The sequence below is a fragment of the Zootermopsis nevadensis genome, unplaced genomic scaffold (assembly GCF_977971745.1).
Source record: "Zootermopsis nevadensis isolate Lab colony 2312 unplaced genomic scaffold, Znev_1.0 Znev_ptg000061l, whole genome shotgun sequence".
NCBI classification, from domain to species: Eukaryota; Metazoa; Arthropoda; class Insecta; order Blattodea; family Termopsidae; genus Zootermopsis; species Zootermopsis nevadensis.
The window spans coordinates 9,806,294-9,831,211 of NW_028259192.1; the positions used below are offsets into that span (position 1 = coordinate 9,806,294).

General features: G+C 38.0%; 2 protein-coding genes and 1 long non-coding RNA gene across 3 annotated transcripts in view; all 3 read left to right on the forward strand.

Annotated features, from left to right (window-relative positions):
• Window positions 1–651: 651 nt before the first annotated feature.
• Window positions 652–11,190, forward strand: LOC110838725 (hsp70-Hsp90 organising protein-like). The gene is made up of 6 exons (XM_022082229.2): window positions 652–769; window positions 2,412–2,621; window positions 2,707–2,860; window positions 4,962–5,062; window positions 5,827–5,956; window positions 6,392–11,190. Exons 1-6 carry the CDS (start codon window positions 752–754, stop codon window positions 6,502–6,504), a joined length of 726 nt encoding a protein of 241 aa, XP_021937921.1. The 5' UTR covers window positions 652–751; the 3' UTR covers window positions 6,505–11,190.
• A 6,796-nt stretch (window positions 11,191–17,986) lies between these two features.
• The window catches only part of LOC110837857 (uncharacterized), a 64,273-nt gene continuing 57,341 nt past the window's right edge, over window positions 17,987–24,918 (forward strand). Inside the window, exon 1 of the mRNA XM_087340815.1 lies at window positions 17,987–18,700. Within this exon, the coding sequence (XP_087196941.1) occupies window positions 18,647–18,700 (54 nt within the window). The 5' untranslated portion in view covers window positions 17,987–18,646. The remainder of the gene's footprint in view (window positions 18,701–24,918) is intronic.
• On the forward strand, window positions 18,707–22,862 carry LOC147871186 (uncharacterized). The gene is made up of 2 exons (XR_015532692.1): window positions 18,707–19,149; window positions 21,981–22,862. It is a non-coding gene; the product is annotated as an uncharacterized LOC147871186 (long non-coding RNA).

Sequence of the window (24,918 nt, forward strand, 5' to 3'; positions counted from 1 at the left end):
ATGAAGAGAACTGTATAATGATGAGCTTAAAAATTTGTACTCCTACCCCAACATTGTCAGGGTGACTAAGTCTAGAAGAATGACATGGGCATGGCATACATGGATGAGGCAAGATATGTGAACTGGGGGGCTTTGGTTATATTGGTGATGAACCTTTGGATTCCATAAGCCATCTAGTTGTACATCCCTGTAGGAGCTCACAATTTATATTTTATTTAAACAAATAATGTCCATATTTTTTTCAACCATTTAGTGCCACACTCAAGGAATGAGTCTGACAACTGCATATATTTCTGGAGAAAGATGTTATTTATTATTGACAATCGTATGTATGCTCGATTTAAATGTAGAAAAGAGCGCAGTTCATCGCCCTGATGACGGAGGCAGTATGACCTCTGAAACGTCGGTTAACATCGACCAGACTACACAATGCAACAACCCAGAAGACGGAAATCTTCATCAATAAAGCCCTTCAAATGCACAGCGTATAAAAGAAACTACTGCATAACGTGCCAGAGAACGTATACATAATTTCACTAGTAAATTTACATATCTATGTCACATATTACCAAACATTCGTCTTCAAACGTTACATTATTTACACCCGATTATAAAAGTGCGGACCATCACTATCGAGACTGTTCTCTCTGCTGTGCATCCAGGCAGTACCAACTTAGCAAGACCGGGACTGACACACTATAGTATCACAGTTAATAAATTGTGTGATTCCGGATGGTTTGTGTTGGAAAGCATGGCTTCAGCTGAAGAGGTAAATAATGTTCATTTTTCACATGAGATGACCTTTCTTGTCTTATATTCTACTTTTCTTGTTTAATTGTACTTAATACAGTGTATATTTTATCATGAGTCCGGGCTCCGTACTGTTACGCATAGTGGAGTAGGAGAAGCCAAGTTGTTTGAGGCACAGTATGACACCCTGGTTCATGAAGTATGACACTCGGAGTGTCGACTTCTTCTTTATGTGCAGATCTCACGTCTTGAAAAAATGTTTCCAGACATACGGTGAAATTGTTGTCTTGGAAGATCATACATTTACTGCTAAATGTTTTCCTTCAATTCTCATTTTGACATAGATTTATTCACACTTTATCCCCTATTGTGTCTCAAATGAAAGCCACAGGGATTTATATCATGTGAGTGGGCATTCCACATTGACGCATCATTCATTCAGCAAAAACTTAGGTAATGCAGTCATAGACTTATTAGATATGTGGGTTGTATCATTGTCCTGCATGAAATGCTCTTATGTTTCTTCATCCTCAGTTATTTGCACAATTAGGAATGAAAGACTTGATCGTACATAACATTTGGAATTTACTGTTTGGCCAAGGAAAACTGTTACTATTCTTCAAGCACTAATTGCATTCCACACTCCAGCTTTCCAGTTGTGTACAAGCATACCGTTTGAAGAACAACTGTGAATTGAAGATGGCTGTCTTCTGGGTTGTGCTGTGTATTCTGGTAGAAGTTTACCAGTGTTTCAGAGGCCCATGCTGCCTCCATTAATAGGGCAGTGACTCATCACCCTGATGATTGAGGCAGCAGCTTCTACCAGACTTCACGAAGCAACAACCCAGAAGACAGCCATCTTCAGACTCACCGCCATGAAAACCTCAAATCCTACAACTGTAAATTGGTCTGAGTCAGTAAGCGATTTATGGTTAGTTTTTTGGAAAGAAGTAGATTGCCTGCCATCAATCAAATTTCACAGAGGTCAGTCTTATGATAAACTGGTGTTCATAGAATTCCATGAGGAGAAATGTTCCAACAAGTTGAATGTCTTTAAGTATAAGGATAAGAGGAACTTGATGAGTCATTCTGTATTTGAAATGGAATTATGTGCTGTGTTTAACATGCAGTAGAAATTTTAACATGTGGGAGAAAGCTTGACTTGAGAGAAAAGTTTCTTAGTGTGACTAATTTCATATTCATTATTCTCTTGTGGAGTTTCTATGGAATATATACTCTGTAATATTATTATCTCACACAACAGACAGAAATATTGTTGTTGTTTCTTGGCTCTACAACCCAGTAGTGGGTCATCGCCGCCTCCTTTCGGAGGTTTCCTAGTCTTTGAAATGTGCATTTATGAGTAGTGAGTGACCAGCCCACCGACTCTGAACAATTGCTACTCAATCCTGATTTGACTGCCAGAGCCATCTAGCAGTTAATCAGGAGACTTGGATGAGAAATGGGCGCTGAATTTAGACAGAAATATTACATAGTATATTTCTTAGTCAACTGATGCTGCTATGTATGTACCAAAAAAAGTTGTTATGCATTGAAGTGCATTAGTTGCAAATATTTACAAATATAGGATTCTCATACCAGAGAGGATGAAAAATTTTATATCAACTAGAAATAATTGAACAATTCTACATATGTTGCAGGTTCAGGAGCTGAAGGAGAAGGGAAATGAGTGTGTGCGGAATAAGAAATATGCAGAATCTGTTTTTCATTACACCCATGCTATTAAACTGGATCCCTTCAATTATTCTATATATAGCAATAGGTCACTTGCATTACTTAAAATGCAACAGTTCTATTTTGCAATTGAAGATGCCAAAGAAGCAATAAGGCTGAAGCCAGACTGGGCAAAGGTAGCATAATCTTTTTTTCTGTTTGATTGTTAAACGTGACTTATTTTCATTGCATGGGCAGGTTCTGATTGTTTTTCTTTTACAGGGTTACTTTCGGAAGGCTGAGGTGGAGTTTTCTACCTTCCGCTTTTCAGATGCTCTAATATCTTATGGTCATGCTTTAAAACTGCAGCCCAATGACCCAAGTATATTAGAAGCTATAGTGAAGACATCCAAAGAGAGGCAGAAAGATAGAAGAGGTATTGTTTAGATATATTTTATTGGTAGGAAAGAAATATGCTGTGGCCATAAGTTGTAATTTTTTGGTCAGAATTATGACAGTATTCAGAAAGCCTTCTTTTCCTTTACTAACGTATAGAATGGATCTGCTTGTACACTGTTGTAGTATGTTCTGAGAACTTGGAGCAGAGGTATGTTTATAAAATATTAATTCAAAATTAGATAACTGTTTGAAGTAAAATATGAGTATGTACTGTAGTTTTAATTGAGTATTATAATTCTACTGGAATGTTAACCTCTTAACATTGTCATTTTGTACTATGTTTTTCACACAATAATTTTCTTTTGTTAATTCTCCAAGACATATACACTTGGAAACTCAAATATCAGTATATTTTTATGGTGAATTTGTGTATTATTTTTCATACAGTAACAGCATTGCCTTTATTCTGTCTTCGCCTGGAGCTTTGTTCTTCTTCAAAGTGTCAACAGATCTTTCCACTTCTGCATACATTGGCTTCTCAATTTCCATTTCTGGGCCTTGGAAAACCACCTCTTCCTCATCTTCAGGCTTATCTTCCTCTGCCCAACAGTCTAATATTCTATCCATATTTCCTATATCTTTCCAATAATTTGTGCATGGTTGAAGACCTTTCATGATTATATTTTCTTCTCCAAATAGTTTACTACTTTCCTTTTTCTCTGATAACTCCTCTATCTTTAGGAACCTTTTCCCCTTTTTTTCCTCCTACATATTCTTTTCACCATTTTCCTCTTCTCACTATATTCATTTGTGCTCACTTTTGCTGTTCTTCCAAGCTTTTTCAGCCTGGCTCCATTTCTTTCTTCAATTGCTTTTTTGCACTCATCATCAAACTGATCAGTTTCCTTTTCCCTGCTCTCATAATCTTGCACTATTTCTGCTGATGTTACTATCCATTTCATTGATTGCCAACTTTCTTCCGTTCCTTCCTTGCGTTTCTCCTCCTCTCGTTTTGCGTTCTGGATTATCTCTTCCACATATCTTTGAAGTCATCTCATCCCTGTAAAGTTTTTCATAATCAAACTTTCTCTCCTTCACACTTTTTTCCATTCTTGATATTTGCTGTTCTTTACCCATATTTTATGAGGATCATGACGTGATTGGTTTCACGATCTGCCCCACACATACTTCTCACATCCATTATGTTAGTTCCATGTTTTCTGTCGTTCAAACAGTGGTGGTCAATTTGATTGAAGGTGCTGCCGTCTGGTGAAACCCAGGTTGCTTTATGTATGTCCTTATGCTGAAAATATGTGCTGCTTATTGTCATGCCTCTACATATTGCAGAATCTACAAGCCTAATGCCATTGTTAGGTAATTCATGCAGACTATGTGGCCCAATAGTTGGTCTAAGGGCCCTTCTCTTTCAATTTTGGCATTCATATCTCCTAGGAGAATCTTTACATCATATTTGGACAGGTTATCATAAATATTTTCTAGTTGTTTATAAAATCTTTGATTTCTTCCTCTGCCTCTTATGTTAGTATGTGCACATATAAGTGATATGTTTAACAGTTTACCCCTTATCCTCAGGATGTACAATCTTTCATTGACAGGAGTGAATTTAGAAACCAAGTACCTCAAAACCACAAATCTTGTTTCAAGTTTATGTGTGTCTTGGCTACTGTAAAAGATTGTATGATCTCCAGAACCCATAATATCATTACCCCTGTACGTCTGCTTGGTTTGATGCATAATTAACCACCAGGGACAACTTTACCTTTACCACTTACAGAAAACAGGTTCTGAAATATGTGGCAGGATCTTGTGAAAATGGTACCTGCAAGTTTTATAAATGGCTGGAAATTTCTTTACTGGCTGAGCAACTATTAGCTTCTCAAGAAGGACTCTGCTCCATGAAGTTAGGTTTTGAAATATGTGAAAGATTTTTTCTGTATTTTTATAATTAATTATTAGTTGTATTGTTTGTGTTTATAGCATTATTGAGTCAAATCCTGCAGTTATCTTAGGTCAAGTAAAAAGAGAATGTATGTGCATAATTGTTATTAACTAGTTTCTTTCATTTTGTTTGTGGCCTTTGTTATTTAGACAAACTGAATGAAGGTATTTTGTTTTAGCTGATGATCAAATCCCATGGCTTGGAGCTGGTGTTGGCATCATCATGGGAGTTATCATTGTGATAGCTGATAATATTCTAACCCATAAACCAACTTTAGTGGTAAGTAACTTCACAGTTAGACACAAAATAGTACATGAAGAAAATTGACAGAATTATGTACAGTTTTACCACAGGAGTTCACAAAATAATCATACATATGTTAATATCCTTGCTGCTTTTCATTGCAGGTGGTCTGATAGTTTACAAATTTCTTGAGTTCATGAAAATTAAATTGGTTGGGACTTAAGCCATTCTTGCACACATTTGTTTCCCCTAGTACATGCTCCTTTCAGATGAATTGTCTTCAAGTTGTCAGTTGCTGTGTGTTCACTGATTAAATGACTTAAAAATTTTAACTTGTTCCTTTGTATGACTACCTACAAACTGCTGCAACGCCAAGAACACTGCCCTCCTTTGAATTTTGTGATCCATTCGTAAACTTTCCTCCAGGTTGTACAGTTAACAGTATTGAATGCTCATTCTTCCCTCATGAAGAATTCGTGGGCATACAGTACATCTCCTGCAGATCAAAATGAAACGTGGGGACATGCGACATGCTGTTATTTCCTGGTTTAAGATGATCGACACACACATCTTTCATGGCAGGATACATGCCTTGATGTCGTAAAGTGATTTGTACAATCTTTTTGTGTGATGCATATGCATCTGTTTAAGAATAAAGTCTATCATGTAGGAGTGCTTGTTACCTTATTTTTTCAATTTCCCATATGTACATTTGGTTATACCTTACCACCATACGGATTACAAACATGAAGTTAAAAATTATTTCTCATTTGTGACACATATATCTCTTGATATTACAGCATCCTATTCTGATGGCGTTGCTGACTGTTGCCGTAGCTGCCATTGGTTATGGAGTTGCGCGAGGCTTGCGTTACTATATGAAATGCCAAAGAGAAGCATTGTTGGAGCCCCCATTGGATTTTCTTCGAGGTCAGAAATAATATTCTTGTTTTGGGTGTTAGTACTTTACTGCTGAATTCACTGAGCCGCTGGCATACCTTAAATATTTGTCGCTTTCCCTTTTTTTAGCAAATCACAATCTCACATTTCCTTATGCTGTGTCAAGTATCCTCCAGCCCTCTTCTAATATTTAATGGAATAAGAAGAACAATATTTTCTGACTACATAGTGTGTGATATCTATACTGTAATGAGCTTAGTGTCATTTGGTTCAGTTAACTGAAGGCCATTGAGGTATGCAAAATAACAAATCATGCATTTTGAGATGAATGGACTGAGGAATACCAAAGAAACCTCAGTCAGAACTGGTTGGCCTTAGGGCTGAAATTTTAACTATGGACCTCTTGATTACACTGCATAGTTTTTGTGTCTTGGGACTTCAGATAAATGTTTTTATATTTTTCAGATGATAAGGAATCCCAGTCTGTTGACACAAATGACACTGTTAAAGAGGAAAAAACATATCAATCGTACACTAAAGCTCAAGCTCGGCATAGGTTCAAGAAAGGAAAGAGTTGAGGTGAAGAGAAGAGAAGATGATCACAAAAGCTTCAGCCTTCAGCATTTATTGATGAAATAAAATTCAGCTGACCAGACTCATGTTTAACCATACTACTACTGATGGTCGTCAGAATGAAGCATGACTGAAACATTTTGTACATAGGGTTCAATTTTCTGTGGCCAAACGTTCAGAACACTGTTGCTATCAAAATAAAATGCTGTTAAGGTAGTACTGTAGTATAAATAAAATTAAAATAAGAGCAACATAAGAGATAAAAGATACACAGAGAAAAACTATGAAATCAAATAACGAAGTAATTCTGTATACATTCAGTGTGCAAAGATGAAGACAGTGTGTTCATCCAAAATGGTATTTCCCTTCAAGTTCTCACAGGTTTACAATCCAGAAAAGCAACAGTGACATAATTACTCTTGTTTTCTTGGTTTTTCTTTCTTGAGAAAATACCAAGTCAATTGGAAGGTTTTCGATGTTATAGTCTACTGCAAAATTAACTCACAAGTGCCATTGTAAACTTATCACTTAGTATATTCGGCTTCGATGTCCAGAATCAAATCTTAAACACATGATCTTTATTCTTGTACTCGGTCATTACCATTATTTTATTTTAGTCAGGTAGGTTTGTTATTTTAGATGTTTTCTATATACAGTAAAACCTCTCTAACTTGGACACTTGCAGTTCCACGATAATATATCCAACTTACAGAGGTGTCCAGGATAGATGGAAAGGGGAAAATCATCCTTTCAAATTGTTGTGTAATGACAATGTGGTAATTATAAAGTATTATGGAGCCGTTCCCAAAAAGGAAATTATTGATAAGAAAAATCAAAAGGTAAATTAAATTTTTACAAATTTTGTTTTCACTAAATTAAACTTGCATGGATAAGCTCAAAAGGAAGGGCACCAATACTTTACATTTACCGACAACGATTACTTACATAATCTAACTATTGTAGGCTTGCTGGAATTAAGAATTAATGACAATAATAATAATCTTTTGGAATCCACTCTCAAGCCATGTCTACACTCGTGCGCTTTTACGTTCATCAAGGGCATGCGTTATAGCGCAAGCAATTGGGCACGTAACGTATGCGTCGACGCATGCCTGAAAAGAGTTGAACGGAAACAGTATTAGCAGTGCATGCCTCATTGCACGTGTTCCCAGCCTGAGTGGGTTTTGTTTCAACACGCTGTGCGTCTCGCGTCTTCTTCCTCTACAAGATGACGTTTTCGGAAGAAGAAACTTTGTTGTTTATCGACATTTACAGGTCGTTTAAACTATTATGGGACCAAAACCATCGAGACTACACTAATAAAACAAAACAAAACTGTGCTTTGACTTCAGAATTCCAAAATTCTGTTTCTTTAAATAATCCTTCATCCATATGCATCGCTGCCATTGCTCTTTTCTGTTTCTTGCACCTGTGATAACTAAATATGCTGCACTTATACCGAAATGTAAAGTTGTGTCTGACATGTTCCTCTCTCCTGTTAACAAAAATGTCTGACAAATGGCAGCGTAGTGTTGACAGCTAGGGGCATGCCTTTGACGTATTCAACAAAGGCATGCCCTAAACGAGAGTTGAATTGAAAGTTGAAAATGAAAGCGCACAAGTGTAGACATGGTTTCATGGTTGCACATTACACCCCAGCCTCAATGAAATTTTAAATGTTCAGAATGTATTTTTTTAATTGTACTTACGACATTAACTTAACATATGATGTCACTTATTTCTTGTAAAAAAGTCTGTCACAAGACACTGCTTTTTTGCTTTTATCTTGGAATTTGCCATCCTCTTTCTAATTTTTGCCGCAATCCGAATAAATTTTCAACCATTCCTGGTTGATTATGAACGAAAGCATACCGTTCCAATTTCTGTTAACACCGTTTAACTCAGTTGCAAGCACAGTACTGACAAAGTTAAAACTCCAGTGAAGGGTTTAACAAAGGAATAACTATACACTTTAACTGCATTCCAATGATGTGCTCAATGTCTCACACCTTCAACCATAAGCAAATCATCCAGAGAGGAGGCATTCATCAGTCAGAAATTCAAAACAACAAAATACTAACTGTAAACGCTTCCCATAAAAGCATTGAAGCTAAGTGCATGTGTGCACCTGTCCAACTTACAACAAAAGGGGTGACCAAGTTCCAGGATAAAGGGGTGTCCAAGATATAGGGTATTGTGGATATGTAAAATTATAGGATATTCGCCAGTTCCAATTAAAAGTGTCCAACTTGAGGGCTTTACTGTATATATGCATAATCCAAGTATCTTATGGTCATGATGCAACTCTATGTCCCTTCTTCCTGTTGCATGTTTTTGTCCATTGCTTCATCTTATGTTTGTATGCCATATTCTTCAGCTATTGAGCTGAGACCTAATATTTATTTAAGGTCCTGTAGAAGTGTTCACAAAATTTGTGTTTGGTTTATATTGGTCAGATACAACTCGCATCTTGCTCTCAGACATAAATGAACATCTGTAGTTACCTTGTTAAATATACAGACAGGAATTTCAGACTTAACTTTCATATAGGGAAGTATTGTTATATTGCGCGTGTGTGTATTTGCACAATGAGCTGCTTTCTAGAACTTTTCATACTTTATTTATTATGCACCCTAGTGTCACATGGCAGGATGTTTATGAAAGATGGGTTGGGACTGTTCTTTAGATGGATTGAGAGAAACTGCAAAAAGCCCTTAGTCTGTATAGTCTCGCTGTTACACGTTCATGATAATTCCTTTTCATTCTGTAGTGTGCATATTTTCACCCTAGTTTTGATAACAAAAGAATTGGTTCAGTTTACTGGGTTTTTAAGCTTTGTTCAACGTCTAAGGTTAAATGTGCATCTGTGTCAGGTATATGGGGCAGGGGCACCTTCTCTGTTGGGTCTGTTAGAAAGACCTCAATCACTGTAGAACCTGGGTCAGAATAGTAACAAGTATAAACATCTGAGGTGAGGTTCTGTCAACAAGAGACAATAGAAAGATATAACAATAAAAAGTATAGAAGAGGTACGAAAGTCAAAGATCACAAAATAACGTGGAGGAGGGCAAAATACATCAAACCAAATCTCAAACTCCAATGGAGACAAACTTTGAACCCCTTTTTACTTCACGTCTGTCCATTGCTAGTGCCGTCTGTGGCCCAAGAATGAACTCCTAAGTGGAAGTTAATGAGAGTCTATCAATCCTCCCTGTGAGTTAGCAACTTCATCGCTGATAAGAGGGGTCCACATAGGAGAAATCTCCAAGCTTGGTTGGCCAATCAGTTTGGTTAGACACGCCATGTGGACCGATTCCTTATATTTTCTGTACCTCCTATTGCTCTCGATTTTCCAAATTCTGGCGTCATCCCAGCGTATTCAGTGGCCTTTCTCATAGGCCTGTTGGGCCAGTTTAGATTTTTCTAGAAGCCCTTTCTCAGATTATGCTTATGTTAAGGGACTCCCACTGCTACCTGTCTGCTTGTTTCACCAACACAGCTTCTTCGACATTCGCAACGGATGCTGTGACACAATGGGCCATCTGGTTCTCATAATCAATCTCCTGAGAGCATGTTTTGTTTTGAAGATTGTCTTCATGATGTACCAATTCCCTATACGTCAGAACTTTTCAGCACTGCCCTTCATATAGGGGAGTAGGTGTGTTTGCCGCCTCACTGTTTACATAATGATTTTGGTCTAGGAGGACAGATAATGATGGCAATACCTTAATGGATTTTTGGATTCCATAAAAGATGGCGAATGTTTTATCTTGTAACTACACTAAAGTCTTTGTATAATGAACAGAAGTACAGTATAACAACATTAGCGTAATGAAAATATTGTTCAACCATGTACTCCTATAGAAAAATATTTCACTATATCGAATATTGATATAACAGAATTTTACTGTAATGCAATAAAAACATGGCCCCATTAAAAAAAATTTTAGCGTAAAGACTTTTTTAAATTTCTTGTATTTACAAAATGTCAGAAATTACTTTACGTTTGTTTACACAACTGACATTTATTTTCAGAAATAGTTTGCATTGATTGTTTGCTTTTATGAACTGTTTATAGACTCCTCATGGCAGTACAAATTTTCCTGTTGGCTTTGTCCCTGCCGTACTCCCCGATCCTCTTCTTTCCGTCTTATTTCATGTCAACGTTGTCAATGTCTGTGTCTGTAAGCTGGAAGCCCAATTCATCACTTGTGGATTGTACTCCTGAGGTTGGATTATCCAGCACCATTACTGCAGTCCCTTACAAATTTGATAAAATTTGTTTTGTTGTTCTTCGCAGTAATACCAATATGGCAACTGTGCGAACTTCTGAGATGAATATAAACTGATCATACTTGTGGAATATCCTGAAATTTGTTTTAATATTAATATTAATTGATATCAATATTCAGCTGTCTGATGGTAATGACATTTTGTGTGAACATATATCAAAATGTAAGATTACGTATATCTTGTATATAATGTTGAAATTATGGGTATATTTATTTATTTTATTGTTTGTTTATAAATCAAGAATGGATACCTTGATTTGCATCAAACTTAGCATTCTATTTCCTTGATACCAAAAAGAGATTGTAGGAAGATGAAAGCAAGAAAAGTGTCCTGAGTTTACTTCATGGTGAAGATGGTTTCTGTAGCTCAGAAATAAACATGATAGAAGATCGGCGTTAGTACCAGAGTTTTTTTGTCTCAAAGAGGACATTGAAGAAAATAAGGCCACAACCCCAAAATTTTGCCTTAAGTTCGAATCTTGATGAAGATTGTTTTTGTAGCTTCGCAACTAAGCATGATAGATGGCGCAAAGACCAGATTTGTTTGCTTCAAATAGATTACAGAAACAAAGATCACAACTTCGAAAAACTGTCTTGGGTTTGATTCCCGGTGAAGATTATTTCTATTGTTCTTAAACTAAATACGACGAAAGAACGTCGCCCGGGCAAAGTTTTTCCGTTTCGGTTAGAAACTTACATGACTTATGGTCGTAAACCTGAAAACTGTTCTGGGTTCGAGTCCCGGTGAAGTGTTCGTTTTGGGGATAATTTTTTCCTGTGATATTCAGCGATACGTATCGAATGGCCAGGCTTGTGGAAGTCTTTAGCGCACTAAATATTGGCAAAAAATGTAGCGCATGTCGAATTTCTCTGTGGGTGCTGTGCTAGTTTGTTGTATTTCTAAATATAAGACCAAATTTAACTTGTTAATATAGATCAAAGTATTCGACTATTATTTTTTTAAGCTGACGTATAGTGAGATTTTGCAGTTATGTATGTATTGCATAAGAAAAATCGGGTATCTGATAGCGACGCTGGTGGGCGAGCACCCGGAAGCAACTGTGTGAGGTGACCCGAATCGATCACCCTACTGTATCAATTATAGTCGCTTGTTTGCCTCTCACAGGACGTGCAGGCAGTCAGCTGAACAGCAACTGTACGCAATGAACGCATCACAAAACATGCCAGACTGCGGCATATTGGTCTCCATGCTTCGATCCCACACCTGTCACAGTAATTTGTTTCAGGGTGGCGAGCTGGTGCGAGAAGATGAATGTTGCATACGGTAATCTGCTTGCAGGTGGTAATCGTCTGGGATGTTGTGCGGTGTAGTCTGGCAAAAATTAACCGACTAAATGGTGCAACATTCCACAACAGTCGCCGTAGTAACCTGAAATCTCGCCCAGTAACTTGCTTAACAAAAATGATTGGTTGACTTAATCTTCAGTTATTTAACAGCGTTGTAAAACTGTGTTGATTGTATGACGTCGAAGACCGCCCCCTCCATCTGCAAGATGAGAACGCGCTACAAACAGCCTTCAGCATTGTTCGACTCTGTTCTTTCTACAAGGTTACACAGTGGTTTTAAAATCTTGTACAGTGGTAGTAGTTGGTGGACAAGGTGTATAGGAAAAAATATTCGCTCGGAAGATAGCCATTATCCACAAGCTAATTATCTGCTCTCCAGAACGCAGGTCAGCAACGTGAGTTTAAAGAAGATTTCGCACTCGTTACAACAAAAACGTTCCAGCAGACCTTCTGTGTACGAATGGCTCAGAAATTGTTTTGTGGAGAACAGAGAAGACACACAAGTGCCTAGAACAAGTTCGTCCCACCCCAAAGTTAGTGTTCTTCGCGTCGAATTCACAGACAATTTATGGGCCTGCTTTTCAACGGAGAAACCACGATGATAAGACTGCTTAATTATCCAGTTGTCCAGAGGTACACGCTCCGGGTAGGACTACGTTGGGATATAGCATAAGAGTTTCGGACCCTCACCCAAATAACAACTGTCATTGAAATAAAAAACTGTCTTATACAAAATTTCCAAGTATGTTTGTGGTCCATCTCACAATGTTTCACATGCCTAGCTCCAATGGTCAATCAGTTACCATAATCAGTTCGAAGGCTAAACACGAATATCGCCCGGTCGCCATTCTGCATTTTACGTTCTACTTATGTGAACAGAAAATGTTTTCGACAGCAGCACATCACAGTTGCTGCGCGGTCTTAGGCATTAGTTTTGACCGCTCCAACTCTGGAAACATGGGTTGAAATCCCAGTCGAAGCATGGACGTTTGCCCGCGTTTCTTTGTGTTGTGATGCCCCATGCAGGTAGAGATCGCCCTATTCAGGAAGACCTGACAAATGTCTGAACTATACGGATTCACAATTTCCCAAATATTTATGAATTGAAACAGGCCATAAAGCCTAGTTCGTAAAAGTAGAGGACGAAGAATACCACACCAAATTTTGTTACGATACGTTTCGCTAGTATCTCTTCCATCTCAGAATTTTGTGCTTCATGTTGATAAGTTATGGCAGGAAATTAGAAATTAAATTGGAGCCCCGCTACTTCCATGATATAAACATGCCAAGTTGTTTGAAAATCATGATATTGGTACGATATCTTGCTGAACAAAGTAAGGGCCTTGTGCTTAACAAGTTTGGAGTATATTGACATTCCACAGGTGTTCTGCATGCAACATAAGTTAGGCCATTGTTGCACTTATGTACGCCTGAGGTCAGTGTTGCTCTTTAGGCAGTTCTTGCACTGTCATCCGAGTCGTTTGTTGAGCAACATTGCGTTCTAACAGTGACCCTGATCATGCGTTTGCCTATCCCCAAGGAGAAATGCTACTGACAGACATTTATGGTCTCAAAAGGTGTTTTTCGATCACGCACGAGCGTCACCACCTAAAAAACTAAAAAAGAAAGGGTGACTTCCATTTACGAAGCGATGTTCTACCTTTTCCCAGAGAAAAACTTTGTTTCCATTAGGTTGCATGGAGGTGAGTCAAGGCGAACCTCCCTTTGCACAGTCAGTTTGAGGAGTGGGGTGGGGGTGTCCATGAAGTATTTGAGTTGCTCTCGAAGCTGTCTTCGCTCTCACTCCCCCCCCCTCCTCCATCCCTCTTGGCAGCGCCGTTCCCCTGTAAGAGCTGCAAGCAATGTTCGGCTTTGCGGTTGTTCACTTGACTTGAGCGCGTTCATCGGTAGGAGACGGGCATTTAACGTCCTGGTAATTATTCTACAGTAACTCATTGATAAGAATGTTCTGGAACGCATGGAGGAACTTTACAGGTGATAAGATACGATTTCGCTTTGTAGATGAATCTTAACGACTTTATTATATATTACCTCTTGTTCTGTATGTATATGAAGCTTGGTCTACGAACGTAGATTGAGGGTGTTGACTGGATGCATTTGGTTCAGAATAGGACCCAGTGGCGGATTTATGTGAGCATGATAATGAACTTTTTGGATCTATAAAGGACGGGGAATTGCTTGACATATTTGACACTATCACCTTCCCTCATTGAGAAAATACGAGAACAAAAGTGGCGGTGACGATGTTAATTGGTCACAGAAATAAAGTGATAGGTCTATACACCAACCTGAGAATGGAAGCGACACGATTACTCGAAAGGTAGTAATATCGATTACGAACGGATTGCGAATAGAAATGGACGTCATGTGAAATAATGGGCAGAACAACGGTAGGTGTAAGAGACATTGTCTAATAAAATTAAATAATTAAGAGATTGTTGTTAGGTGTAAGACAATTGCATAACCAAGAAGTACTAGCTCGCTCCAGACTACCTGATAAATATTATATAAGCGGTAGGGAATTGAAACATTTGCCAGTGGCACTGTGGCAACATTTTGGAAGCAGTTTTAGGACTTTTCTCACGCCTTCTGTCATTTTACGTATTTACAATAAACGGCTTCCGGGCTGCAGGTTGATATCATGTGAGGAACACATGTTTCCAAGGTCAAATGGGTGGATAAAAATAAGAACTGTGCATGGCCTGGTTCTTCTGCTGTCTTCAATAAAATATATGTTAGGCTATATAAAGTGAGATTTCGAATTTAAAAGTAATCATAGTAGCAGCAGCGTACAATTTTATATCCCCTGCCATATGCCGTGTTTTGTACTCGAGTAATACAGGGTTCGAGTTACATAAGGATTCTACAACTCGTTTGATTATAAGAGAAAGTCGTTTTCGTAACACGGATATAACGCGATCGAAATAATGCAAATAAAGAAATTCGGAAAAATAAACCATAAACGCAATGTATGAAAAGTGCTCCATTTGTAATGACTTTACTACGAATACACTGATGGCGAATTCTTTTGACCACCACCAGAATTGTCAATATTTCGGCATGGGTGAACACTGTAACTCTGTGTGGTGTGGTTTTTCGATACCGCGGTGATTTTTTTTCCGGAGCGCAGTATCAGTGCAAAGCACAAATCTTTCAGTTGCTTTACGAGACAAATTTTCCAGCATCTATGGAAGTGTGACGTTTGAGTAATTTTTAACTGGTGTTATTTATAAAAAACATTATGAGTCTGATGCATATTTTCTTTAAACGTTATTTCACATGTAACTGAACTCCAGTGATCTAAATTCAACTTCATTGCTTCGCCGCAGTACTGCCAATTGAGAACACTGCGGAAACTACCGAACTAAAGCACTACGATTTCAGCTTCTGTGACGCATATGGTACTGCAAGGGTATTGATTTATGTGATCAATATAGTCAATTGCATCCACCGAGCCGTTTTACCTGTTAACAAGTCAAGGGGCGGCCCAAAAATAACAAAAGACAACTACAATTAGTAGTAGCAAGTACAGAAGTTTATAAGGTAATACAAAAGTTGTTTTCCTTAGCAAAGTGGATAGTTTGTAAGTTTCTAAAGCTAACACAGTGCAAAAGTTAGGTTTTCCTGTTCTTCGTCCCCATGTTTCATTTCCACCCAAGACGGAATAGAGCCCAATTGAGTATTTTGGTGTCTAAACTAAAAGTTATTTTACGATTTTATGTTTTCACGGCGGTGAGTCCGAAAATGGCGTTTTCTCGAAGTTATTTAGCAGATTTAATTTTTCATCCGATGGATTCAATATACTCATTGTCTGAAATGAGCTTTATTCGAACTTCATCAGTTGGAAAACCCATCTTACACAAATTTCTGCAGAATGTAAAATGTTATATTTGAGCTTTTTATAAAGTAGAATTTATGCCTGTATTGGACCTATAAGGACAAAATTTAAATTTACTTTACATCGTTTATTATAGATTTCCCAGTACCGTATTTTATTGAAATCCATTGAGTAATTCTGTATCTCAAACGCATACAGACAGACACGACCTCTTATACACTTTTCGCATATAATGCATAAAAAATAAGTACCTCTAACAGTTTACTTTTGTTGTGGGAGAGTGCTTCTGCATGTTGATACCTGTCAGTTGATTATTGAAAGTTAAACAAATGTCAGTACAAGTAAATGTAAGGAGGCATTCTACTGAATATCGATTCATATAAAGCAGACTCTGTATAGCCCTGGCGTGTAGCACCTGGTAATACTCGCATAAGGCTGGACACACGGATGCTAGTCAAGACAAGGGAAGACACATCTTCGCACGACGTCAGAAGCGACAAGACAAGACAAGACATGCTTAGTCCACTGTCAGCAGCGCGCACTAATTAGTCTAGAACAAGTTGAGAGTGAGTTAATTGGAACGGGTGGTCTTATGATTTAGTAGTGGTTTTGTGACGAAACCGACAATGGTTAGAGGTGTTACGTAAATCCATGTGCTGACTACAACAGTGTTTCGCAACTGGTGTGTCGCAAATGTTTGTAATAAACTGCATAATCGTACGAAAATGTAAAGAAGGTGAACTGAGCGCTGACCGGGAAAAATTGTAGTTTCCAGTGAATGACGGTGGAAACTGTTTATGATTTGCTGAGACTTGTACTGGATCAAGCAACGAAAACAGCTACTAATTATTTTATAAAATCCTCTCGGACGATCAACGTTAATGTCGAGTCAAAGCCAACGTTTCGGAAATTGGTTTAGACAGAGCTAGTCCCCGAAACGTTAGATTGTACTCAGCATTGTCGCCAGTGATGATTTTGTAACATTTATGCGTCGATAAAGTTTTAAATCTAACATACTAATTATATGTCTGCAGTAGGAGGTATTACAGAGCGATTCATAAATATATTAGTAATTATCTTTTAGTGCGGATTTTAATCAAATTTGATATTACAGAGTCTTACATAAATTTGTCTTTTCATCTAAAGCTTGGTTAATATCGGACAACAATAATAGAAACCTCACATGAATACCTACATGTGATTCTGTGGACGCTCCGGGCTACCTTGGTTACCATGGTTACTGTGTTTATTTTGGTCAAAGGTCGGATCCTGGAACGCTCTAGAATTTTTACCCGTTTATTACGTTTCATAACTTTAATGAACATAGTGCATGTTAAAACCTAGACGTAGATGGGAGGATAATCTCGGGCGGGATCTATGGGAGACTGGGTTTTGTTGGCCCAGGACAGGATCCGGTGGAGGGCTTTGGTTAATTCGGTGATGAAGCTTCGGGTTCGGTAAGCCATCCAATTAGTTAGTTAGTGCATGTTAAATGTCGTCAAGTCTCTCTTTGTGACTGGAGTATTTGATACAGAACAATAAAATATATTTACAGTTCATTTATTTAGAATTAAAGTATGGCATTTTGCACGCTAATGGTAAAAAATATATTTTCTAAAATGGTTTTAATTGTTCAGATTCTTGGTAACTGGGACTATTCGGAGCTTCCACCACGAAAACCGGATCTGTTGTAACGGAAACCCGATATCCTTTACCCTATTTATATTAAAAGCAAGTATTCATTAAGGCAATGTCCTACGTAAGCGATAAGAAGCGAGCTGTGCGAGCTGCATAAGCAGCATGCGGTGTCCTATGACATAAGGGAATCGCTTGTTGTGTCCTACGTGAGAGAAACACACGGCCTTCCTGCGCATGCCCCTTCCCTGTACTGCACAGTCAGAGCTTCCTTGCGCATGCGCCTTACGGGCCAGCGCAGCGACCTGCGCGAAAATATCAAAATATTTGATCTTGGACTTTGACCGCCGACCGCTTCGCTGTAACCTAGGACAGCGCCACACAAAGAGCCAGTTTGATATTTCCGCTTCACCCACGCAACTCGCACCGCTCGCATTTAATCGCTCACGTAGGACACCGGGTAAGGGAATGGGAAGAAAATTCTGAACATGCTGATCAGATGTTAAACGTCCTTCACTGTACCTAACTGCATATTCTAAAATTATCACATGTTGAACTCCTTCTGTAGAAGAGCCTCAGAGGATGTGTTTGCAGCCAGGATGCTTAATCACTCACAAAAACAAAAAAAAAGTTTAGAATCCCTGGAAATGTAGGTAGGAGGCTAGATTTTGGAATGTTATTTATTTTAAAAAATGTTCCGTCAAATTCTGATTCGCAAAGGCCATCACAACAAAACACAACACAGCACAATCAAACACAAAAGAAACTCAGTCCAAATCAGTACATTATCTGATATAGACTAACGCAGACAGTGCAAACGGTGTTCCTCCAGACAAGCAGAAAATGCGCGTTTGACTGAATGTGTCTAAGGCTGTCGCCCTGACTAACCGGTGTGCATTCAGCCTGATCCTTGTTTACGAAACAACCAGCAAGTTCAAACACGTCATCACGAAATAGGTCAACAACTATCATCCGATGTACGTGGTGTAGTTCGTCACGACGCGTTCAAGAATTGCCGTAGTGTCATTGGCAGCCATTACCCTCGGTTAGTTGATGCAAGTCGGGCGTTGCGTACAACGAAAGTGTAGCACGTCTGCCAGAGAACTCGTAAGTTGTTCTAATTCAGTACTGTTGTACTAAAATAACATTGTAATGCTGTTGTTGTTTAAGACAGAGGAGAATCGTTACATCACGTTTGGATCCGAGACAAAAATTTTGAAAACGCATAATTTGTAGAAATATGCTAATTATTTGTGGATATGTGGAATAATGATGATGATAATCATACAACAATATTAATGTAATAGCGATAATTGTTGATACGCATGGAAACCTATTATGATAATTTCAAAAGTGTTCAGAAGACGTGATTGTGTAAAATCTTAGAAAAGAACTACAACACACATTGAAAAAAATCTGTGTTAGCTTCAAATGTATTTTCCGGAAGCTACTATGTTATGAACCACAGGGCAAGGTTTGACCCCCGCTCGTGGAGAGATGCCCTGTAAAACGATGTGAAAATAATAATATAACAAAAGGAGCAACATACAGAAGTGGTAAGAATTATGATGATATTAACAATGTTAAAAATGGCATCATGATGACGCACTCGACTGAGGTGAGTTTATTTGGTGAAGTGACGATCGGAAATAAACAATAGACCTACTCTACAATATAAAGGTCAAAATAAAATTATCCTTTTCGTTTAGTTAAGCACCACACCACGAATATGGAGTTGTGGAGTATAGTATGACCTCGGCACAAGATGAGGGTGAATTGTCAGCTTCACGCTCCGTCCCCTATTATCCCAGGTAAAAATCCCCGGTATCCCTGGACAGAAGGCTGGGTGGGCTCCAGAACCGGTTTAGACCCGATGGATAAGCGAAGACTGCACTGCCTCTGCCGAGTTTCGAACCCATTGGTCACAAATAAGTTTTTCTCATTTTAAAATTGACGTTATGTTGATAGCCCTTGATGTTAATATGATGACGGAACAGAGCGGTCTCGCTGTCTAATGAGTGTCTTTCGAACACGGGGCTCTGAGTTCAAGGGTTCATTATTATTCGGAATTAACTTTGAATTTGTCCCGACCAGTTGATGTTAAATTAACATTAAAATGTAGTTCTGTTCAATTGATTTATTAACGTGCTTCACAACAGCTGAATAGTCATTGACAGACCTGAGCGAAGTCTCGGCTAAAGGTTATTTGATAAAAGGACAATGTTATAGCTCAAATAACTCAAAATGCGACAGAAGTGTAAGCAACTCCAAAACAAACCCCATGGAACAGAGTCCTTAGTTTATCTTGCTCGTAACATGCTGCTTTAAACGGAGAGAATTTATTAGCCCTCTACGCAATCTCAAATATGGAGGACTATCCATTGTCGGCTGTTCGCTGCTGTTTATTCAATATTTTCGTAGCCTCCTCATTGCCATGACAGGAGGCGGACTGTACTGATTATATCCACAATATTAGGCACAGAATCGATTGAAGTCATAGATGCGTGGTTAATCTCTACACAATCTGTTCTTTCGAAGTCAGTACCACATCATGAAATGGGCGGAGAGCATTACAATTTCGACGCGTTCGCCAGAATTTAACCTTTAACCTTTAATCTAGGTAATCATAGTAACCATGGAAACCAAGGTAGCCTGGAAATTCCCCCTCCCTGTCACTTCGGCGCAGAAACGCACGTACGTCTTCATGTAAAGTGAGGGTTATTGTTGTCCTATTCCAGCAAAAATTTGAATACATCTTCAAATTTTAATAAACTACCAAATATCAAATTTCAGTGAGGTATTTTCAGACGTTCTCGAGTCGTTTCTGCTTACAGACGGATGGATGGATGAAGCAATTTAATAGGCGCTGCACATTCGATCCTCGGGATCACGTGGTTGATGCGTGCTTAATTATGTGATTGTTTACTTATTCCTGTTTACAAATACTGTCTCGTCTTATAAGAGAAGTTATCATCAAACTAAGAATATTTCATCCATACAGTGATGTTATAAGATAATACATACCAACAACAAAACGGGTAGAGGTTTATTATATATTAATAAATCATGTGACAATTAAATTAACTTACTAAAATCACTTAGAGTCTATGTGAAATAAAGTCAAAACAGACTTTTAAGGACATTTAAGTTTCGAGGGTCCCCAGTATACATATTTAGGTATGCTGTTTTGATTTATGTTACGTACAAGGTTATATGAGGAATTAGACTGGACCCACTCCAAATTTTTGATTTTTATGTTCCTTAAGACGACATTCTGAGGTGTGTGTAATTTTTGTATTTGGAAAGAGCCCTTTTCCAAACAAATTACCACGTACAAATTAGAATATTGTTAGAACGTAACCACGGTAGTTTTCGTGTTCTTAAAAGTAGAATAAGTCGACTATTAATTTTGTTAATTATTACCAGCTCTAGTTGTGTTTCTTTCGGTGTATCATGTACGTGTATTTAGTCATCGAAAATAACTGATCGCGATTTCTGAGTTCTTGCAACAGAGAGATGAACGTCGTGGTCGAGAGGTCTGCACTCCTGCTTTGTATTCCAGATATCGTGGTTTCAAATCTCGGTCCGGGGATCTTCCTGTGATGACTGAGGTATCTCGTAGTCTTACTCAGTCCTCCAGGAAGATTCTATGTTAGTGTGGTATGTATAATTTGACGCTACATAATTTATAAAGTTGAAAGTGTCATTAAAAACGAAAAATAAATAAACCAGTTCGTGGAAATATTCACGTCTTGCAAAGATTTAAATCCGCAACCGACAAAGATCAGATGTATACCTCCAGGCTGAGCGACATTTCAGGTTCTCGCAGCGTCGAGAATGAAGACCACTCTCTTCTGGTATATTGCGGAATATAGTGTCGCAGGAATTGACCGACGTTTCAGTTTCTCACTACCTCCATCGGCCAAGTCTGCACATGTGACCTGTAAAATCTCTCCTTCGATATTTTTCCCCATTATACCAGAATCAACGGCTCAGAAACAGTTACTTTATTCGTTTCCTGTGTTCAGAGGCCCCCGTTCGTCTGCAGCATATAAAGTGGGGAGTTCACTGATCCTGTTAACACATAACCATCCTTCTGTTGTAGGAGGGGAACGAAGCAGATGTTCTCGTTTTCACACTACCCAGTTCTCATATGCTAAATACGACTGGAGCGCGACTTGCATGTCAGTCACAAAACATAGAGTGCAGGACGGTCAGAGAGAGTTGCGAATATTAGCCAAATTAGGGTTAATTCAGAGAAAACTTTCCAGCCTTGCTCCGTCACCATTGAAACATTTGTCTGTTCAGTATCACCTAGCTATAAGTCTTGTCTTAGAGTGACAGCTGGTATTTTGGTTAAAACATGTATGTATGACGTTATCCTTAGGTTATTTGACGGCGCTTTTCCAACTGCAGAGGCTGGTGATCGAAATATGACCATGAATGATGTGTAAATAAGGATTTGGGAAGAGACTGTCGTAGTCTATTTGAAGGTACTGTAACGGTATTCGCCGGGAGAAACTGAAGATAACCACGAAAGATCGCAGGGAGAAAAGCAGATGACGACGTCCAGATTAAAATCAGTTATGTCCTGAACGCAATCCTAGTTTTATCGCTGAAGTTAATTGGTGCACAGTAACATAATAACATGGAAGTGTCTGTAACTTTACGTTTTATTTTAGATTTTATGACGATAAATACTTACTTTCAAAAGGAAGTAAGCAAAATTTGCCTATAAATTTGTGAATATGTAACTCAATGATTTGCTAGCATAGATTTTGTGATTGCTAGGTTTATAATTCGCAACCCACAAAAATAATATCAGATATATAAGCCTGATGTGACCTGTAACATTTTATGCGCATACTTGCTATGATACATTATTAGTAGTGTTTCTTAAGAGAAAAATTAAATATTAAGTTTGACGGTCGCCATGTTGTTAATATTATGCATATGCGTATATACGTGACCTCAGGAAATGTATATTTTTCGATTACGCATTGACTTTTAAAATGTTAGGTTTCCTTATTAAATGTCAGTTTTTGTCCCAAAGAAAGAATTCGTTGCCCCTAGATACAAAATCATCTTACGAAGAGAAAAGAGATTCAATTCGTTGTTCTGAACTTATCACTGAGAGATAATCACATGGACGGACGACACCGTAAGCTTGTCTGTGATATAAAAATGTAAAAGTGGACTAAATTAACCTGTTGTATTCTCTTCAACGCCTGTAAATTTTATTACGAAATATATACATATACATATTTAACTTTTGCTACAAATTAATTGTTTTGTAACTCAAAAGCGTTTCAATTGGATTCAAAATAAAAGCACGTCGAACAAAATAGAAAACGCATTATAAAATAATGCTGAATATCGACTGACGAGTGGACCGTCTGATTAAACCGTCGCTGAGTGTTGACACAGGTTCACTCAAGACCGTGGGTTTTCATAAAAGGACTGTTATCTGCGAGGAGAAGCTTGCATTTATTATGTATGAAAAAGTTCTTTATACTCATGAATAAGAACACCCGTCTTTCATTTCAGACACGTCACGTGCACTGGATATTTGGTAGACTGTGGCGAGATGTTCTGGATTATAATTTCGGGTAATTTTTAGATATGTTTTGCCATTAACCTTGCTGTGTAGCTGAATGTTTATTACTCGTGAATGCCGCTCAGAATGTATTATTTATACCAGTGATATTCAACCTTTTATGTTCGCGTACCCCCAGATATAATTTCTCTTCAACTTTGTACCCCCAAAGTTGTTGGTGTATAATTCAAGCAATATATAGTATATAATCTACATCTAAAATAAGTTAAATAAATTGCATTACTGATTATTCAGTGTAATATATATATTTTTTAAATTTCACGTACCCCCTAAGATGTCTTCGCCTAACCCCGGGGGTACGCGTACACCAGGTTGAATACCACTGATTTATACAACTGATAAATGAAACGATTTTGCGTTCAAAGACTTTCAGAAGCACGTGATATCATTTCTATGAACCTGATCGTAATTTTAGACGCGTTTAGTATAGAAATAATTAGGTCACGTCTCTTAGCTTCGTTGTTCCTTTATATCATGGGGCTATTTGTATTAGTCTTTCAAAGTATATCATCTGCTTAAATAACTGTATTTTAACCACAGATTATGTTTATGTTTTTCGTATAATTCTAAGAACAAACAGTGATTACTTCCCTGAATGGCATTGCCAAATAACCTTCGTAATGGAAAAGAATTGCGATCTCTTTTAAATATGAACTACATTAATAATTTAGATGAGGTTCGGCGATGTTCGCCTTGATTATGGAGGCGGTAAGCACCCCTGAAACGTCGGTAAATTTCTATAAGACTGCATGGCGCAACAACTCAGAAAACAGCCATCTTAAAGTCAGTTTTGCCTCACTCTTCGTCATAGTTGCACATCAGTAACATTATACATATATTTTTTATGTGTGTGTGTCTACAGTGTACAGGAAATGCGGCCTGAAAGTACAGAATTACATTCCGTTAGAAAAAGATAAGTGATACGTACGTATTTTATATTTTATCAATGTACAATGTAGCTTGTGAGCGCTTAGATCTTGGTTCAATAAAATGCCCGCATGTCTCACAGTTCCACTGACATTTAAGGATAAGCTGTATCGGTAGCCCGTAGCTATAGTTGGTTCTGTTGGTAGAAAAAGTTTAGCAGTACAAGTCATGTGATTGATCCACTCATCCGTATCACTTCATCGCTCTGACATATAACGACCTGTCTTCTGTATGTCCAAATGAAGCTCAATATAAGCGAGCTTCATTGAAAGATGTCGCGGCCCCCAAGGTACCAGCAGCTAAAAAAGTATGGACGCCACAGTTAGAGAGTTGCTTGTATCCGTCTGGCGTTTGAATACTGCAACTTGCTAACACACGTATTTCTTGAAATTCCTCGTTAAGTCAGAATTCCTTAACAAAAATTGCGTTAACAAATATGACAAATACACGCATCTATAAAATTAAATGATGCTAAATATAAATCCCAGTACACAAGGAGGAATACGAGTTTTGTGTATGAAATTATGTTTTTATTCATAATGGACAGTGATCAAAAAATTAAAACAAAACAAAGGTCGACTCCGTGCTACCGAATGTCACTCGAATTCGACCTTTGGTAGTCATGCCATTTCATTCGATGTTAGGGAACCTATTCAGTTGAAATAGCGTCGTTAAATAACATAATTAGTCATTACCAATATCTCCAGTTGATATATTGCCACGAGATGCTTGAAGAAGGGACATTTATTTTATTTAATGGGAATTACGATGATAATTTAGG

Coding starts and splice junctions, on each gene's coding strand:
- LOC110838725 (XM_022082229.2), top strand. Junction 5,063..5,826: donor CCCATAAACCAACTTTAGTG/GTAAGTAACTTC, acceptor TTGATATTACAG/CATCCTATTCTGATGGCGTT. Junction 5,957..6,391: donor CCCATTGGATTTTCTTCGAG/GTCAGAAATAAT, acceptor TATATTTTTCAG/ATGATAAGGAATCCCAGTCT.